Raw genomic sequence first — 19,478 nt, 5'->3', positions numbered from 1 at the left:
GTTGGAAAGGCGATGATGAGGACAGTGAGACCCATGGTCCAGAAACCTTCCGCTCTGGAGGCTCACCTGTGGCTAATGGATGACGAACACCTGGAGTTTCATCTCATCTTGGTGGTTTAGGAAGTTATTTTCCAGCATGAATTTACATCAAAGAACTGAGTCAACCTTCCCACCCACACAGCCGACAGAGGCCCGGGGATAAGCACACCCCCGCAGGTTAGGAGGCAGATGTCTGGGGCAGGAGCTCAGCTGCAGGTACCATGAAGCCCCCTCTCTCCCTCCGAGCGCCCCAGGGAAGAGGAGCGGGTTGGCCTTTCCCTCGGCTGAGCCATTCATTGTGCTGTGAGATCACAGTCTGTGAGTCAGAGAGCTGGTGGCGACAGAGGCTGAATATAATGATGGGCAGGCTGTCGAGTGCACCATTAACCTTTTCCTTCAGAACTCGAGCAGATAACCCACGGAACACAAAACAAAAGCCGTGTATAATCTGACAAATGGCCAACACAATTTGAAAGTCTGAATTAAAATATAGGATGTGGACTTCTGATTTCAGCTGGGAAATGTAGACAGCTGAGAAAAGCATTGCTCCCACCCTTAAGAAAAAAGCTGGATAAACCAAAAATTACCCTTTCCTTATCAGAGAATTAAAGACACTGGATAAACTGGCCTGCAATCTGCTGACCCCCAGGCTCAGCCTTCAGGGGCCTTCTGCCAGGCACCATAAAAGTCAGTAAAAAGGGTCAGCTGCTAAAGGCCTAGTAGGTCTCTGGGAGCATAAAGCTCCTGGGTGACGCAGCCTTTCCTACCAGGAGCTCACTGGGAAGATACAGAGGAACCCTGGGAACACCTGCGGTTGGCACTGGCTTTGGGGGAGCAGCAGTCGTGGCACCAGATCCACCGCATGTCTCTCCTCACGGGATCAAAGCCTCGGTCAGCAAGGGGAAGAGCAACAGAGACTACGTGGAGCACAGACGGGTGCCCAGCAGCCCAGCCACCCCCCCAGTCACCTGCCCGGGCTCCCTCCAGAACGGAGCGCCCGACAGGGAGAGCATGCGGTCAGACCAGGAGCACAGAGGCGAGGTCCAGCCTGGGTGGGGCTCGGGAGGTGGTCACCGCAGCCATCAGAGGGAGCGAGGAGGCAGGTGGGAAGAGAGCAGAGGAGGATCTTGCATGCAGCCCTGAGGGGTTTCCGTTTGTAAAGGTGAAGAGGAAAGGAAGAACCAGCAAAGGAAACTGGCAGAGAGCTGCCCACACAGCAGAGGGAAAACCCTCCTGTCCCTGTCCCACCCTCAGGTGCACAGGGCGAGGAAGACGGGGCATGCAGGCCCAGGGCAGCGGCGGGGCGCCGGTGCCCGCAGAGGGGCCGTGGAGCCTCGCCAGGGGCCGGAGGAGACACCCCCCGGGAGGCGGCAGCAGGACCGTGGCTGCGAGACGGCGGGAGGCTCAGCATGGGTGGCGGGAGCGTCGGCAGACATTTCTTCTCTTTCCATCCCGTTCTCTCTGACCTCAGGAAAAACCCAACCTTCAATAAAATCCCTGGCCTTCTTCTGAAAATCACGTATGTTCATGAAAGCCTCAAGCATCCAGGAATTGTAAAGAAAAAAATGTTATGGCATTGAGATGCCGACCGCCCTTGATTCCTGAGTAATTCAGGATGAGTCACTATTCTTTAAAAAATAAGACCAAGATTTCCAAAATTTAGTATTTCTTTTCAAGGAGAGCCATAAACCAGGACAAAGACACTGAGTAGCACCCCAATTTCAGAGCACGTTAATGGGGAAGGGGAATGCAGCGTACCCCACAGTGACAGCCGTCATGTACAATTCCTGGCCACAGTAAGTTGAAGCATCTGTTACCATTAAATTACAAAGAAACAAAATATAATGAGACGCCACATGTAAATAAAGTTTTTTTTTAACGTCAAGTCTCCAACTCTGGACAAAGCGGTGAACTGACTCCAGCTTCCAGAGGCTAAGTTTGTATTTAGCTTAATAAATATGAGACGTTTCAGGCAAGAAATGAATTTTCCACAAGAAACAGAACAAATTCTAATAGGAAGGTGCTCACCAAACTGCGTGACCAGCTACTAGATCTGTGCTGCACAGACAGGAGGTCGTCCAGTGACAGCCTGCAGGGAAGACCTAGAAAGGAGCCTTGGGGGGCAGAGCCCCGGGCCCAGCCCTCTGAGCCCCCACCCTGCACAGGGCTCTCCACCGCAGCCCTCGGGCCCTCTCCTGCTTCAGACCTCTGTTCCTCAGCCCGTGAGCCGTCACACCTGCCGCCTGCCACACCCAGGGGAATCTCGGCTCGCCCACTCACCTCAAACCGGTCTCCACCACATCACCCTTCCTCTGAAAACTTTCAGTGGCTTTCCAGAATCTTCTAACAAAGTCAAGTTCCATAATTCCCCGGAGCTTCAGGCCTTCCACAGCCACCCGAATCGACCATTCCTACCTCAATCCTCTCTTTCTCCTGAACCTTCACTCCTGCTACCTCCGTCCCTACCCGCTGGCCGTGCTTGTTCAAGAGCCCCGCATCCAGAAACCAGTATGTGAGCGTCCCGGCCCAGACAGCACGCCCTGCCCTGGGCTCAGGGCCAGGAGTGCCACGTGGCTTCATGACACGCCTTTCATGCCCCCCTCAAGTACACCGCGTCCCCTCCTCCGAGCTCGGCCCTGTGCCGGCACGGGAGCTGGAGGAAGAGAGGTAAGGCTGCGGGAGAGAGCCCAAGGGATCAGGGTCCCACACAGGTCAGGAGAGGGCTTATAGGAGGAGGTGACCAAAGCTGGGGGTAGCAGGCAAAGGACGGACATGCCAGGTGGAGAAAACAGCAGGCCGGCTTAAGGCATGCAACATCACACACGCAACACGTTTCAGAATGTCTGAAGCACGAAATGGGAGCTTCTAGCAGCGAGAATGAGGAGAGGAGGCCAGGAGGGGGGTCGGGCCGCACACACAGGGTCTTAGATGCTGAAGTGAGAAGCACGTTCAGTTTTGAGAAAAGTCAAAAACACAATAGAAGATGGATTTGAGAAGGTGAGACCAGGGACAGGAGAAGAGTCACTAGGCTCTTAGAACAGCTCAAATAAAGATGGTCAGGGTGCACACTAAGCCAGAGGGAGATGGAACGCAGGGCCGTTCAAGAGAAAGAGCGCACGGGCCTTAGTGATGGGCTGAGTGAGAAGAAAAGACCAGGCCAGAATGACCCCCGGCCTCTCGCCTGCTCTTCTCGTGGGCAGTGATGGCTTCCGTCGGCAGAGGCGGCAGGAGGAGGGGGGTGTGGAGTGAGCTGAGGGTGTCAGAGCTCACAGGGCTGGGTACAAGGGGCTCTGGGGCCGCAGTCCGACCAGAAATAGTGGTTCCCAGGTCCTCAGCACTGCGCTGGAAATTTGGGATATGGGAGCTGTTAGAACCATTTAGAACAAATACTACATGAAAAAGGGTGGAGGGCAAAGCCATTAGGAATACCATGAGTTGGAAAGCAGACCACACAAGCAGGAGCCAGTGAGGAGAACCAGGGGAGGAGGTCCGGGCAGCAGAGGGGGAGCAGCGCCCTTCCCCGGGGAGACTGACACGCAGGGACCCTGGGCGGGGCGTGCCTGGCCTCGGAGGCTAGGGGGACAGGGACGAGGAAGAGAAGAGAGGAGGCGGCGGCAGGACAGAGAAATCCATGTTGGGGGAGGACCTGCTCTGTCTAGATTTTAAGATTGAACATATTTGCTGAGGGACTGGCACAAAGCCGCTCTTACCTCAGTGGGCACCAGGGTCCCGGGGGAACCTGTCAGAAACACACACCTTGGCCTGTGTCCACTGAGACGGACTTAGAGGAGCGGGCAGGGCCACGGAATCTGCATCTCAGAAGCCCCTCTAGAGCGGATTGTCTAGGGGCCAAGAGTTAGCTGACCAGTGGCCAAGTTTAAAGGTCCAAGGAGAGAAAGTACTCGATCCAGAATGCAAGTCAAAGTAGCCTCCGATGAGAAGACGTCCTCTTCCGGGAGCAGAGAGACAGAAACGCAAACGGATCCCAGGTAAGCGAAGGAAGCTAACACAGCTCCTCCCTAATGGCCTCTCTGAAGAGTCATCTGCTGAGAGGAAGGGGAGCAGGGGTGCGCAGGAGGGCGCGAGCAGGCTGAGCACAGACAGGGGGCAGAGCCCGCACGGCTGGGCCAGTCTGCGCATCTGGGGTCTCCAAGGTGGCGGAGGTCCAGGGCGCAGGTAAGCAGGCTTCCCACGGCCCTCACAGTCCCGAGAGTAAGTGAACCTCCCAGCAAAGTCAACATTTCTTTTGAAGATACCAAAGTAGCAGGAAATTTAAAGGGTAGGGTTTACAAGCGCCACTCTCTCCTGCTCTCCACCTTGCCAACGATGGTAAGACACCTCCCATGTGCTTATATCACACACCCATTAAAACAAAATTCGGTCCCCATTTGTCCACAGAACTTATTCAGCTCCCAGCAAACCAGAATTCACCTCTACGACCGCCACCAAGATGCATCCAGAAACACCATCCTGCTTGTCCCCTAAAGACAGGGAGACAAACCACCCGGGAGCAGGGACCCTGGGGCTACGGCAGGAGGCCTTAAACCACCTCCCCTCCTGGGACTCGGGGTCCCGTTCTGTGAAGCCAAGCGACCACGTGACCATGACAGTCTCATTCACTCTGTGATCCTAGGTGTCGCGGTTCCCACACTCGAATGGAAACGCCGGAGGCACCACGTCCAAAGAGAAGACGTCAGCAGGGAGGGCGGAGATGTCCCTTAGAAATCTGAGAGCCAAAGAAAACGTGTACAGAAAGAGAGAACTAAATCAAATAATTAAATTGACTTAATTTAATTAAGTAAAATTAAATTTAAAAAGGAACCCAAAAGCTGGTGATGCTTGCATTCACTGGCAAGTGGCAGCAGCCCCCGGGGGCAGTTTTCTTCTGAAACATCAACCGCAGTAAAACCGAAACACTAACTGACCGGCCTCTGCGAAAGCTCACCGTGCCCAACACGTCCCCCGAAGGCACACGGAGAGAGCGGCCTGCCTTGATCTCCACAGTGACATCCTAATGAAATACTTCTTGGGTAAAAATACTTCTTCGGTCTGATCAGATGAGAAAGCTGTCATGCAAAAGTATTATTAGGAAAATGTTTGATTTTTTGTTCTTTTAGAAACATTTTGTTGTGAAATATAACATTGATTGGCAAAACTGTATAAAATGAATGTATACCGCTTAATGAATTATTGTTGAAACCACCATAAAGGTCAAGAAATAGGATTCTGAGAGCCATCCAGATGCCCCTGATGTGCCCATCCCAGTCACCTCCCCGTCACCCAGAGTGACCGCTGTTCTGACTGCACGGTGGGCGTTCTCCCGCTTTTATCATCTCACTACCTAGGCACGTAGCTGTGAACATTCTACTTGCACTGTTTGTTTCAAATATGTCATTACATCTCTCCAGTGCAGTGAAATAGACCCAGTGTGAAACTGACCTTTTGCACCATGTTTGAGTGTCCAGGTCGGCAGCATTGAGGCCGTCGGTGCCGTTGTGCGGCCTCCCCACTGTCCAGCTCCAGGACCCTTTCCTCCCCCTTGGAATTTACTTGAGGAAACCAGGTTGTTTGACTGTCGTTCACCAGAGTCTGGACTGGTGGACTCCTGACAAGCGTCTGTCATTCGAGCCCCTGTACGCCGGCAGCAAGGCCTGGAGTGCTGACCAGGCTCCGGGGTGACCACAGGTGGGGCGTGTCCTCCCATGAGGAGGCACATCATGCCTCCTCGCCTCTTGCTCTGCTATGTGGACGCTCACGGCCTCGACCCACTAACCTAGCAGGGCTGCAAAACAAGGCACTCCAGTTCTATCCTGGCTTTCCGACTGTTACCCGAGGTGCACTTCTATACAGAGAAGCTCCCCCCCATCAACTCTTCTTAGACAAACCTGCACAGAGACGCGGGCTAAGTCCTCACTACTTGGCATTTTCCAAAGATGGGCAGTCCTTCCCAGGAGCACAAGAACTCAGAATGGAAACACAGCCGTCGTCCGCGGAGGCTCGAGGGGCCGCCGGCAGTCCCCTCAGGCTGGGCCTCCCGCCACAGCCTGCGTGCACCGCAGCAGCTTCCCCGCTACAGCCTCCACAGGAGGCTCCAGACCCCTCTGCGCACCCCACCTGCTCCAGATGCCCTGGATTCTCTGGGTGGGACAGGGTCTTGAAGCCCCTGAGGCGGGCATTAGGAGTGCTCGCTGCCACCGGGCTCGTCAGTTTCCAGGCCAAGGTCGTACAGGGTGGGGAGGCAGGTAGATTTTTAAATACCTCACTAATGTTTTACTGATATTTTTTATTCAGATTCTAAATGACAGGATTTGTACTTCATCTCTATTATCTTACATCAATTACCTCCTTTCTTCCACATGAAAATCCTAGCTCAAGACCAGATTTGGATGGCAGACTTAGGTCATCACAAAATTAATCATTTACTTTATTCCACATCACTGCACAGTTTCAGAATACCAATACCCATGCCAACATTCTATCAAATGATTGAAAACAGTTTAAAATTACTTTTGTGGGCAGTGACATCATCATAATGGCAGAAAAAGGCTTTTCTACTGTCTTCCCCACAAAGAACACCAATTTAGACAACCACCCACAAATAAGAAAGCCTTTGTGGAAGTACGGGGTCCCATGGAGAAGCCCCAGCACACACGGGATGCAGAGAAACCCGAGACTGGGCGGACGACTGAGGAGGGTAAGAGACCTGGTCCGATTCTACCCACATCACCCCTCAAGCGAGGTGACATGGCTCAACGTCAAGGGCACCTCCTCTGCCCCCAATTTCTCCCTCAGGGAAAGAGAGTCCCATGCTCCCTCAGGTGTGCGGGACAATCCCCAAAGAAGTCCTTTTCTTGCCCCAGTCAGAATATTGAGGTCACAAAAATATCCTGAAGGTCTTATTTCTAAATCCAGAACATGATTCAGGATCGCATATAGCATTTTATTGTGATATATATCTTCAATCTCCTTTCATCTAGAACACTCCTCCCACCTATTTTTACAAAAGGGGAATCATTTTGTAAAACCGCCTACTTTAGAGTTGCTGGGAAGATTAAATAGAAATAAAGCAAACAAACTGGCCAGTCGAGACCTTATATGCAGTATCTGACCATGCTGAATAAATACTAACTCTCTGCCATCTGTCTACAGCCCACACCGAGTCGGCCATGCTGGCTCACATGACAGCTGTATTTACTGCTGTATATTTTTTAAATGGCACCTCATTTCAGTAACCATAGTTAATGTGAGTCCATGCCTGAAAAACAAATTTCCTCCCAAGCGGTCCCCAGGTGGAGGCTTCTGAAACTGTCAGGCCACCTCCCGATCTAACAGGCCCCAAAGGAGCCTCGAGCTTACAGTTCCTGGTTCCTCAGCCGGAGCCACACATAACAACGCATCGTCCACCGGCCACGCTCCGGAAGGGCCCTTTGTGGGCGCTGGGACCCACCTTTTCTCTCTATGATCTCACTTGGTTGGGTCATAAAGAGTCTGTGTCTCAAATTCTATCATTTGCTATGTAAACACCAGCCAGAGCTTCTATTAACCATTATCAATAAAGACCATCTAATTAATAATAACCACGCTGTAGTTTACACCCATTTATACCTAACTGAGCTGCTTTACATATACAGACCACCTGGTAATCACGACTCCAGCTCTCTTGGATTCAGTCCTGTCTTAAAGAGAAGAAGGTATCCCCAGGCTACAAATCCCAAACTGCATTCTGCGTCCAGCTTAGAAGGGGAGAGACGCTTACAGGTGAAGCGCAGATCCTCACGGCACCCCTCGGAACGGACATCACTATCGCTTCACACGCCAGGAGATCAAGGCACGGACAGGTCCAAGTCACTCACCCAAAGAAACACTAAGTTCTAGTGACAGAATCCACTGTCTTCGGCTGAATGTTTGTGTCCCTCCAAGTTCACAGGTGGAGCCCTGACCCCATTTGGAGCTACATTTGGAGAAGAGAGACCGTGAGGGGTGGTACAAGTTAAATGGGGTCACAAGGGCGAGGCCCTGACCCCACAGGGCTGGTGTCCTTACACGAAGAGGACGACACCAGAGCTCTCTCCCTGCCACCGGAGGACATGGCCAGAGGGCGGCCATCGGCAAGGCGGGAGGAGGCTCTCACCGGAACCCGACGGTGCCAGCACCTGACCTCGGACGTCCAGCCTCCAGAACCGCGAGCAATCACTCCTGCCGCACGGCCGCGCTGTCTGGAGTGTGCGTCGGTGCAGCCTGAGCTTCCTCGTACGCCCCACAGCGCCGCCACATGAATGCAGAAATGGATCCTTCGCAATTTGCCATAATTATTCTACGACATTTCACCCCTTCTCAGCTAGCCCTAATGTTACAAGCAGAAATTCCCGTTTTTCTCCAGACTCCATCTCCTTAGAGAAATCACCAGGCTTGGATGGAAAACTTTATCACCATAGCTGATTAGATCACAGCAGTTTGACTTGAATAAATGCAGTAATTCCTACATTCCACCAATTTAGGATGACCTCCTGGCAAATGAGCACAACATTTAAAAGTGTGAATTAAGAAATCATTTAACTAAAAAGCCCTTTATTACCCTCAGGCACGTACAGTAACTCATGGGCTAAGGAAGTGCCTGGGAGATGCCGCTTGAGTTAGTGAACGACAAGCAGGTCACAAGCAGAGAGCGGCAGGTGGGAGGGGCCGCAGTGGCCAAGGCGTGGCGGGGGGTGGGGGCACGGGCCATGCTCGCCGAGGTGGGGAGGGGGCTCACCGTCACTGAGATCCTGGAGGAGGCTCTCCTGGCACGAGAAATCCAGCTTCACCCGGATGCTGACGGTGAAGGTGGCGACCTGTCCAGGCTGCAGAGGAAACTGGGCAAGGGTCTCTTCCAGCTTCCAGCTCAAGAAGTCGCCATACAATTTTTCTGCAACGATCATAACAGTGATGGTGATGTAACCAAGGCAATACGAGAGCTGCCCGTCCCCTAGCATGTGGATGCATTCTCAGGAAGCCAAGCAGGCCGTTTAAATGTGAGAGGCCAAAGAACCAAGAAAATTCCAGAAACATGGTGCTGCAGGCAATCCCGTGTACGGCGTGCAGAGGGGCACAGCACCATGCATGGCGCCACGTCATCTCATCTCCTTTGACAGAATCAACGCACCCCTCGCTCTTATAAACGGAAACAGAGCTAAACTACACGTCTCTGCAGCACTTCCCACATTATGTCACCTTAAACAGAGAAACAGCCCCACGCTGAGAGCAGTCCTTCCCAGAACAGATGTCCCCCAGGAACGGGATGGGGATGGGGTGCAGAGCCAGCGGCCATGCCTCAGAAGGGCCTGCGGGGGGCCTGCCCCAGCTCCCGGCATGGCCACCTGCCTTCAAACATCTTGCCTTTTAGTCCACTGGCCCTGGGTCCCTGATGAACTGGGGCAAGGTGGGGGGTAAGGACCCCTTAAGCCAAGGTTCCTGCTGCACAGTGATGTGGGGGTGCATTCCTGGACCAAAGTTGGGTCTGTAAGGCCCTGTGAAAACTAAAGGCAAAGGTACCAAGGGGGAGACAGGAAGGAGATGGGGGGCCATCACTTGTGCCTTGTGCAAGCAGCTGTTGGCACCTTCGTGGCACCTGCTCCTGCCAGACAAGCCCTCTCCTCTGGAGACCAGGTGAGGCATCAGGCCTAAGACCACAGCCCAGGAGGATGCGCTGCCTCGACACCTGCTGAAACCAGGGGGACCTGGACGGCCTCAACACAAGCCCCCAGCTCCGCCCTCACCCCGCTCCCATGGGTAAGGTCCCCTCCCCCTCACAGGGACCAGGCACAGCTCCCACCTGTCCCTGAGTGGCGGGTTTCAGTCCCCTGCCAGCCTGCAGTATTCAAAGAAGCCAGCCACATCCTCCTGTGGGAACCAGGGCCCACCTCCTCCAGCCTGAGGGTGACCCACATACGGCCCTGCAAGTCACGTGGTGTTCATGTCCCCAGGGCTGTGTGTGTGACTAGGAAATTGCTGATCTCTGTCCAATGCTAGGAGTCCTGAGCTTGGCCACCCTCCTAACCTAAGGGTGGAACTCTCTCCACCAAGGAGGTGAAGAGGGATTTCACTAAAACATGTCCTTCCCTCCCACCACAAAGGCCGTGCTGTGACCTTCGGCTCCAGTCAGAAGATAGAGAGCGTGACCAAGGCCCACGCTGAAGAAGGATCTGTGGAGGGTGCCGATCACAAGAACAGAGGCCAGACGGTGCCGTGAAGGCGAAGTGAGCCCCGGCCTTCCTGCATGTGCCGTGCCTTCCTGTGTGCAGCCGTGCCGTCCGGCATGCCGTCACCGCCCACCCCTCCAGGACGGGCCAGCTCCAGCTGGAACACGCCTAAGATACCACGCTCATTCCTAGGGTGTCCCTACAGGGGGCGCGAACACACAGGAACAGACTGGGCGGTGCCCCTGCAAGGCATCCAGGAGCCTCACCGCATCCACTCGCTCACTCAGCTGTTCACGGGCCGCCTCGGGCGTGCTGGACCCTTTCCGCATTCACATCACTGCACTGACCCCCACGCGACCCGGTGCGGCAGAGGCTATTCCCCGCTGGAAGCCAAGGAGGTGGGCGTTCATGACGGAGGTCACTCAGCTGGTAAGTAGATAACTCAGCATAGAATAGGTGCCTGATAAATATCAGCGGCACTGTAGCATCACTGCTTCCACTAGTTTGCAAGTGTTCAGATGTTGGGTGAATTAATTCCAGCATGTTACTTCAGAATGATCAAGAAAAAGATGGGCAGCTGGGAGAAGGATGCTTGAATTGCTGAGGGTGCTGGTTGGAAAGTGAGCCTCTGATGGCAAGCTGAGGGCAGGGGCAGCCCCCCAGCCCCACCGGACGCCTGTGGCACCCCCCACCAGAGCGCATGAGGAGTGAGTGATTCACAGGGAACCCGGCCCCATGCTCGGCATCTGTGAGGGCACAGCGCTGCTGGCTGCCGCCAACGTCCCTCCCCACTCAACGGCACCCAGCACCCCACACTCCAGGGCACAGACACAACAACGCTCATCTGGAGGGCGGGCAGACCCCCGGGAGAGGGCTACTCACACACAACTTCAAAGAGGAGGGGGAGTCAGGCAGGCTAGAAGAGGGGCGGGGGCGCAGGGACTGGCCCTGCCCTTGTTGCGCGTGGGTCTGCACCCTCCCTGGTGCAGCGTCCTCGACGTCACCCCGGAACCCCTCCCACACACCGGCTCACCATCTCCCTCCTATACCGTGATCTGCAGAACACGCAGATTCTGGATGTCTGATTATTTTGTTGAGATTGGCAATGGCCTCATCTAGAAAACACTGACTCTGTTTTCCAAGTTGACCTGACCTCTGCCCTGACCCGCAGTCCTGAGAGTCCACCCACTGCTGGTCATCTCTGAGTGGTCTGCCAGCGCCGACTCCAAAATGGAAGCCGTTGCCTTCCCTCCCAAACCATTAACAGTACCAAAATCCTCTCCGTGACCCCATAACTCACATTCTATAAACATGTGTTAACCAGTAATACATTCTCTGCCCTTTTTTCAATCCAGAAAATTCAGCAGGAAGGGGCTCTGAGATGCCAGGCTCTGGGGAGCCAGGACAGAGCGCGGTGGGTGCTGCCCTGCTGGAAGTCCAGGTGCCGTGGCCAGGAGTATTGAGGCCATGCTCACTTCTTCACGCAGCCTGTCCATCTGCTACAGCGGTGCCGGCCAGCCCTACGAAAGGCAACTCTGGCTAAGCTGCCGAGTCCGGCACAGCCCACCCCCCACCTGAAGAGTCCATGAGGCCACTTCTGAAGCACAGGCACTCAGAGTCCCCAGGCACCCCCATCGGTGCACGGACGGGCAGCAACTGATGAGGGCCATGAGGCGCACCTACAGCCAGACTGGCAGCACCGACGTGCCTAGGGAAGGGCAGCCCAGCCTCGGCCTCCGGGCCCCAAGGCCAGTGCACACACAGTGTTCCTCCCGCCCAGACTGCCTGGCCAATTTTCTTGCCCAATGGCTCCCAATTCATTCTTCCCAGCCCGGTGCTCAGGCTCCTTTCCTCCCACCCATCCCACTTGGCTCCCGTGGGCTCCCATGTGCACACATCTGTTAGCACACCACCCCTGTGTTAAGCAGCTCACTCTACACCAGTCAACACATGGAAGGTAGAGACCAGACCCCACCTTTGAAGCTTACACCCCTGAGAGGCAGGTGGCCGTGCTGGTTAAGAATACCAGGTTTAGGACTAGCTGCCTGGGATCAAACCCTGGCTCTAGCTGGGGATCCGTAGGTAAGTTTCCGAACGTCCACGTGCCTCGGTTTACTCATCTATAAAATGGACTGTCACAAAGGCTAAATGAGGTGGTGAAAGTAAAGTACCCGGACCAGGCCTGGCTTGAGAAGCCCCTAACCGGTGTCAGGTTCTCCTCCTGCCCCGCACCCCAGCCCCCCAGCCCCACCGGACGCCTGCGGCACCCCCCACCAGAGCGCATGAGGAGTGAGTGATTCACAGGGAACCCGGCCCCATGCTCGGCATCTGTGAGGGCACAGCGCTGCTGGCCGCCGCCAACGTCCCTCCCCACTCAACGGCGCCCAGCGCCCCACACTCCAGGGCACTCGGTAAGGGCACAGTGAGGAACAGACAAAGGTATTCCAACGCATCACTGCAGCTTTGGATCAGCCCAGATGAAAAAAGCAGATTACCGAAATGAACACATGGTATGATTTCAAAAGCATAAAAATACACAGAAAAAAGGAAGAAAACTGACGATACGCTAAGATCAGGTGTCTCTGAGTAGGGGGACCACAGGTCATTTCAAATGGGTTTTACTTCCTACAGTGAGTGTGTATTACATTTTCATACACACACACAGACACTAATGACTCACGCTTGTGTCTGGGTTCTCACTTCCGGTGTAACAGGGAGAGAAGCCTGAGAATCTGCCTGCAACTCCATATGCAAGACTGAGTGTGCCGAGGCCCGTGGCCCACGCGGGAGTGACACAGGGTCAGAGCCAGGGCAGCTGCTTTCCAAGACACCCTACGTCGGGGCCAGGCAATAACGGGAATTCGTGATCAGACAGCAGTCGCCTGGAGCACGTGTGTCACTGAGTCCCCAGACTCAACCCTTCCTCCTGGAAAAACTTCGGATGCACGGAGTGATTGCTGCGGCCATGCAAACTGGCAGGTGCTCAAATGCCTAAAAAGAAGTTAACCAAGCTTAGGAAACGCTGGTCCAGACTAATTAGGGGAGCTCTCCATCTCCTGTCCGCTCCCCAGCTTGGCGAGGCAGAGTCACTCTGGGGGGCAGACAGCAGGACCAGAACAAGTGACAGGCTCCTCTCCCAGAGGCCTTTTTTTTTTTTAAAGCAGTGATTGGTATAACCATCCATTAAGTACCATTTTTAACTTCATACTATTACTATCTTATTCCCATGTGATAAAAGAGGCAACTAGAGCTCAGAGAGTTTAAGCAATTTATCCCAAGTCAAACAGCCGGTAAGTGAAAGACCAAGGGTCAGAGCCAGGACTGGGTCACTGCACAGGCCACCTCCCCCTGCCTACCTGAGGCCACTGGCCCACCCAGAGCACAGCCGGAGTGGAGTATTCACAAGGAAAACACCACTAGGGTGACGTCATTAGTGCCTTGAAAAGAGATGGTAGGAAATGAAACGCAATCGCCAGGCATCTTACTTGAAAGGTCAAACTTGAACTTGAGCCCCAGCACTGCCACGTACGGCTCCCTGACATGTGCAGTCACACGTCCTCCCACAACGGGCGAGCAGACGAAGAAATGGCCCACTTGTGCCGATGATGTGAGACAACACAGTCTCAGGGTGGTAACACAAACCGCTCAGAGGGCTCACAGGCAAGGCCTCCGTAAAGCCCGGAGCACTGGGTTAAGGGTTGCTTTTCACATGCTACTGTCACCCATCCCATAATGAACTCTGGCCGCCCAGCCACTCAATATCCTCATGGCAGGCATGGAGCTCAGGCCTGGGGACAAGAGATAAATGACACGCGGTCCCTGCCTACAGGGGGGCCAGTGCCTGTAGGCAAGGGGTAGTCTCCAACTGTAGGAAGAAACAAGCACAAGAGGCAGAGAAGAAGCCCCAGAAAGCTCACACCAGGTGGCAGATGGCATGCGTCTCCATCTACAATTTTCTCAGAAGCTTATAATCCCATGATTATAGAAAAGGTTCAAGTACTGTTAAATTAATGAATTACCCAGATCAAGAAGGTATCTGACTAAGACAAGACTCATGTCCCAGTGGCTCAAACCAAGAAGTGGACCCCCTGGGGTCTCAGATCTGTACGAAGGAACTCACCCTTCCAACTCTCAGGCTAGCCTGCCAGGAATTTATAACTAGTTCAGGGGAAAAGCTGAACTTATAACTTCAAGACCAGCATTGTTCTTGCTGTTTAGATGACTTCCCATTTCTCAGAAGCGTTTCAACTGAGAGATCAACTCTGCTCAAATGACCTATGAGATGTCCTCGGGGCTCCCCAGGGTCACAGCTGCAGGACACCGAGGGCTGGAGGTGTCACGGGCAGGGGGCAGTGGTTTAGAAGAGATGTGAAATTAAACCGCTAACTGCGACTCTACCTGGGCTATGGGGGCACCTTCCCAAAGGGCGGCAGGAGGGCAGCAAACAGCCCGTGTCCGTAGGTGCTGTGACGCCTGTAGACAGCCCATGCCCGTAGGTGCCTCAGAGCTGACCTTCAAGAGCATGTGTGTGCACAGGAAGCTGGCACCATGCAGGGATGCCAAGTCTCCGAACAGGTTCCACTGCATCCCCCCATCACAGGGAATTTGCCCGAGGGCCACACAAAAGTGAGTACAGCCAAGATTCAACACTGTGCTATACAACCTGCTCCTAATAGGTTTACTTGTTTGAGTGTAAGAACCACCCTGTTAAAAAGCACTGTATTCCAATTTTTAGAAGTGTTATTTTTTTTTCTCCTCTTAACTTCTAGCACAGGACTCGGGCATTTGTGCTTCTGAAGCTGGCCCCAGAATGCCTCCAACTTACATGCTGTTGGCATGACAGGCCACCGACCCCAGACAATGGACCACAGGGCCAGCCGCCCTAACGTCTGTCCTGTCTGGCTTATTTGCTTCCCAGCCACACTCCCAAAGAGCTGGACACATCAAGCCCTGCAGTACTGACTGCAAGGCATGGCATTTGGTCTGGAGATGAGCTTGTTTTGTAAACCTCTCCAGAAAGCCACTGCAATCTTATACACGAGGTGACAGAGCTGAATGAACCCTAGTCACTCATGACTGTCAACGTCTTCCTGGGTGTCCCGCCAGTAAGTCCATTTACCGTGGTTACTTAAAGGCAGAAGAAGGGCAGGGCGTGAAGTCAGAGCTCAGTGCAACTCAGTGAGCACACCTGACCCCACACAAACGCGGGCTCCTTCAGGACAGGTTCGTGTGTTATTTGTGTGCCTGCCGTGCAAATGTGACAGTGTTTGACCGGAATAACACGAAGCCAAGTAAAATAAGTGGTCAGCAAGAGTGTAAGCAAGGCAGTGCCCATAGGAATGGCATGATTAGCTCTACCTGAAAGGGTGGAGACCACTTAGCAAGTGGCATGTGGGCTGATGAGTGGGTGACAGGCAGGACGAGACGCATATGGGACACCCGAGAATTAGCAGAGGCCCAAATCAGGACAGCAGGAGGACACAGACTGTGGAAGCACACTCTGCACCCCAGGGGACAGGGACTTGGCACTGATCCTCCCCGGGATCCAACACGACGGCCTCGACAGGGAATGCCCATCAAGGGGGTGAGCAGAAGAATGGATGCCTGGGGGGCAGGAGGGCAGAAGAACAAACAAGCAGGGGAGCCAGCAGTGGAGAGGAAATCTACAGGGAGACGCCCCACACCTGCTTACAGCCCCAACACCACGAGCCCCGTGAGGGCAGGGATCCCACTGTGCTGCTCCCCACAGCACGGGAGATACCAGAGGAACATTTGTGCAAAATAAAAAGAAAGATGAGAAGCGGGCAGCAAGCCAGAGGATGGATTCCTGAATGCCGGGCTGAGTCCAAGTGTGAGGAAGCCATGCACAACAATGCACAACAGTGTCTAAGGTAACCAGTAACTGACGTTTGCACTAGACAGGCACAGAGGTGGCATCGGTGACAGCAGGACAGCTCACTGGGAGAGCGGCAGCAGCCCACCCTCGGCACGGCCAGGCCCGGTGGCAAGCTCGGAGCATGGATTCCAAGGACCGGAAGGATCACGGAGTCCCCTCCCCACTGCGAGGGGACAGACTGTCACACGGGCAAGCGAAGTGGCCCGAGTCTTCCAGCCAGTAAGTGGCAATGCCAGGATTCAAACCCAGGTCTGTCTGATTTCAAAGACCATAACCTGAGCCCTAATAACTAAATTTAAAACCGAGGACATCTTGATCCTGAGGGCGTCCTACCGGCCTGCTTCCCCCATAACCAGGCCGGCCAATGGTCAGCAGCCTCCTCCTCTGTCCACACCCAGACATGCAAGCAGGACACAGGACGAAACTAAAGGAGAGACTGAAAAAACCAGGCCCTCTTCTCCCACTCCCCGTGACACGCCATGCTTTGACCATGCTAAGTAACAAATCATTTTTCTACAAGGTTTATTTTTATTTTTAAAATTTTTCCCTTACTGCAACAATACTTTTTTTTTAGAAAAAATTATATACAAATAGCCTAAGACAAGCAACTCAAAAGCAGACAGGCCAGAAAAGGTTAGAAAACTTAGCAGGGAGGGTCAGTGTCACTGTAACTCTCCTACGGCCCTCCAGCCAGCTTCTCACCCAGCCCCTCAGGCCCTGACAACCGCACAGCGAGCAGGTTTCCCTTGGGACCAGGAACTAAACGCCTCGCTGCTGGTGCTGCCCTCGGCTCGCGTCCTGACTGCAACAGGCGTCCTTCCCTGGGTGCCGGGCAGGGCTGAGCTCACTCTACGATGGGGCTTCTGGGTCTCCTTGGCTACAGTGTTCATGCAAGAACACCCCCATTTCTCTGGGAATCATTAAGTTTCACAATTCCAGAAAAATCTGAGAATGAGAAGCTAAGGTTGTTTCCAAACTGCTCAAAGAGATCAACCCAGAAAATCTAGGCAAAGACCCCTGCTCTCCTCAAGTGGGGGAGTATTTGCTTAAAATCAGTTTATCGGCTCTGATGTCCTAGCTTCCAGACCTGGGCAGACCAGATGTGGACAAAGGGAAGCGAGAGCCCCAGCTAAAGGGAAGTGAGCTTAGCCCTTACCCCTCCCCTACCACATGCCAGGCACTGTGCTGGGCCACCACAGTTACCATTACCACCACTTGTTCCGGGACACCACAAGGGAGGGACAGGGACAGGGAGCAACGCTGATCCCCAGGCAGTCAGACAACCGCTCGGCACCAGCTACACAGACAGCAAGTAACAGAGCGGGGATGGCCGCCAACCTGCCCACCTCCAAGACCCACCTTTCAAAAGAGGCCATGCTGTGTGACCTGCCCACACATGGGTGGCCAGCAACAAGGAGGAGGACCACGCAGACCAGAGCGGGACACGCTGGTTCCCTAGACACACAGGCTGGCGGCACAGCCTGAGAACACATCTGAAAACCACCACCCCAATCTACGCCCAGCCACAAAAAAGTCCAGTCACTCAAGAACATTCAAAGTCCTCTGTTCAGAATCATGCTACTTCCAAGCATATGGTATATTTAGAAACATTTCTAACTGCACAGCTTATTTTTGTATTAAGTCCCCTGGTTTAAGAGTAATACATTCAAACAACAGGCAAAAACAGCTTATTCACCCTCTGATGCCAAATAACTGAGCTATTTATGTCTACATAATAACACAGAGGGGAGTCCCGATGTACAGGACACCACCCTGCCATCGTAGCAGGACAAAAAGCTAAAGAATTTCATTGCCAGAGTTAATACATTTTTATGCCACAAAAATGGTCCCGTCTGTTCTACCCTTCACTATTGTGGTACAAAATGGAATGTCCAGAGGGGCTTTTCAAAATCCTATACTAAGAAAAAGTTAAAAATAAAAATACCACACATTCCAGCAATTCCACTTGGGGTGTTTATCTGAGAAAAGGAAAACACTCCCTCATGAAGATACATGCACCACTGGGCTCACTGCAGCATTATTTACAACAGACAAGACATGGACGCGACACAAGTGTCCATCGATGGATGAACGGAGAGAGAGGATGCGGCACCACACGCAGTGGAAATCACTAAGCCATAAAAAAGAAGGAAATCTTCCCATTTGAGACAACATGGACGCACCTAGAGGATATCATGCTAAGTGAAATAAGTCAGGCAAATATCATATGATTTCGCTTATATGTAGAATCTAAAAAACAAAACAACAAAACAGAACCAGACTCATAAATACAGGAAACAAACTATTGGTTGCCAGAGTGGGGAGTGCTTGGGGGAAGCCAAAGAGGTGAAGGGGATGAAGAGATACAAACTAGAGAACTGTGTGACCAATCCAAGCGGAACAATGTTCGCATTATAGGGACACCAGAAGAAGAAGAGAGAGAGAGAGAAAGAGATAGAAAGTGTCTTTGAAGAGGTAGTTGCTGAAAACTTCCCCAATCTGGGGAAGGACATAGTCTGTCAGGCCATGGAGATCCACAGATCTCCCAACACAAGGGACCCAAGGAAGACAACACCAAGACACATAGTAATTAAATGGGAAAGATCAAGGATAAGGACAGACTGTTAAAAGCAGCCAGAGGCAGAAATAAGATCACATACAAAGGAAAGCCCATCAGGCTACCATCAGACTTCTCAACAGAAACCTTACAGGCCAGAAGGGAGGGGCATGATGTATTTAATGCCATGAAGCAGAAGGGCCTGGAACCAAGATGACTCTATCTGGCAAGATTATCATTTAAATTTGAAGGCGGGATTAGACAATTTCCAGATAAGCAAAAGCTGAGAGATTACCTCCCACAAACCACCCCTGCAGTCTATTTTGGAGGGACTGCTATAGATGGAAGTGCTCCTAGGGTTGGATAGCTGTCACCAGAGGTAGTAAAACCACGGTAGGGAGGGTGGAGCAGCTGATTGCGAGGCAAATGCAAAATTAAATTGAATATCCCCAAAGCCAATCAAAGGATAGACAAAAAGTACACAATTGATACCTAATATATAAAGAATGAAGGAGAAAGAAAAAGGAGGAGAAATAGAAAAGAACCTTTAGATTGTGTTTGTAACAGCATACTAAGTGAGTTAAGTTAGACTCTTAGATAGTAAGGAAAGTAACCTTGAACCTTTGGTAACCACGAATCTAAAGCCTGAAATGGCAATAAGTACATACCTATTGATAATCACCCTAAATGTAAATGGACGGAATGCACCAATAAAAAGACACTGAGTCACTGAATGGATAAAAAAACAACATCCATCTATATGCTGCTTACAAGAGACTCACCTCAAACCCAAAGACATGCACAGACT

The 19,478-nt window shown here is 52.8% G+C and overlaps 1 protein-coding gene across 7 annotated transcripts in view; it reads right to left on the bottom strand.

Moving 5' to 3' along the window:
• The window catches only part of TRAPPC9 (trafficking protein particle complex subunit 9), a 588,199-nt gene that overhangs the window by 388,524 nt on the left and 180,197 nt on the right, over positions 1-19,478 (bottom strand). For 6 of the 7 annotated variants that reach the window (XM_073230280.1, XM_073230286.1, XM_073230284.1 and 3 more), the window contains one exon: positions 8,792-8,944. The exons of the other annotated variant lie outside the window; for it this stretch is intronic. In XM_073230280.1, the coding sequence (XP_073086381.1) occupies positions 8,792-8,944 (153 nt within the window). The remainder of the gene's footprint in view (positions 1-8,791; positions 8,945-19,478) is intronic. 7 annotated transcript variants of the gene reach the window in all.

The sequence above is a fragment of the Manis javanica genome, chromosome 2 (genome assembly GCF_040802235.1).
Source record: "Manis javanica isolate MJ-LG chromosome 2, MJ_LKY, whole genome shotgun sequence".
NCBI classification, from domain to species: domain Eukaryota; kingdom Metazoa; phylum Chordata; class Mammalia; order Pholidota; family Manidae; genus Manis; species Manis javanica.
The sequence above is the reverse complement of the archived record's forward strand: the minus strand, read 5'-3'. Positions and strand labels throughout refer to the sequence as shown.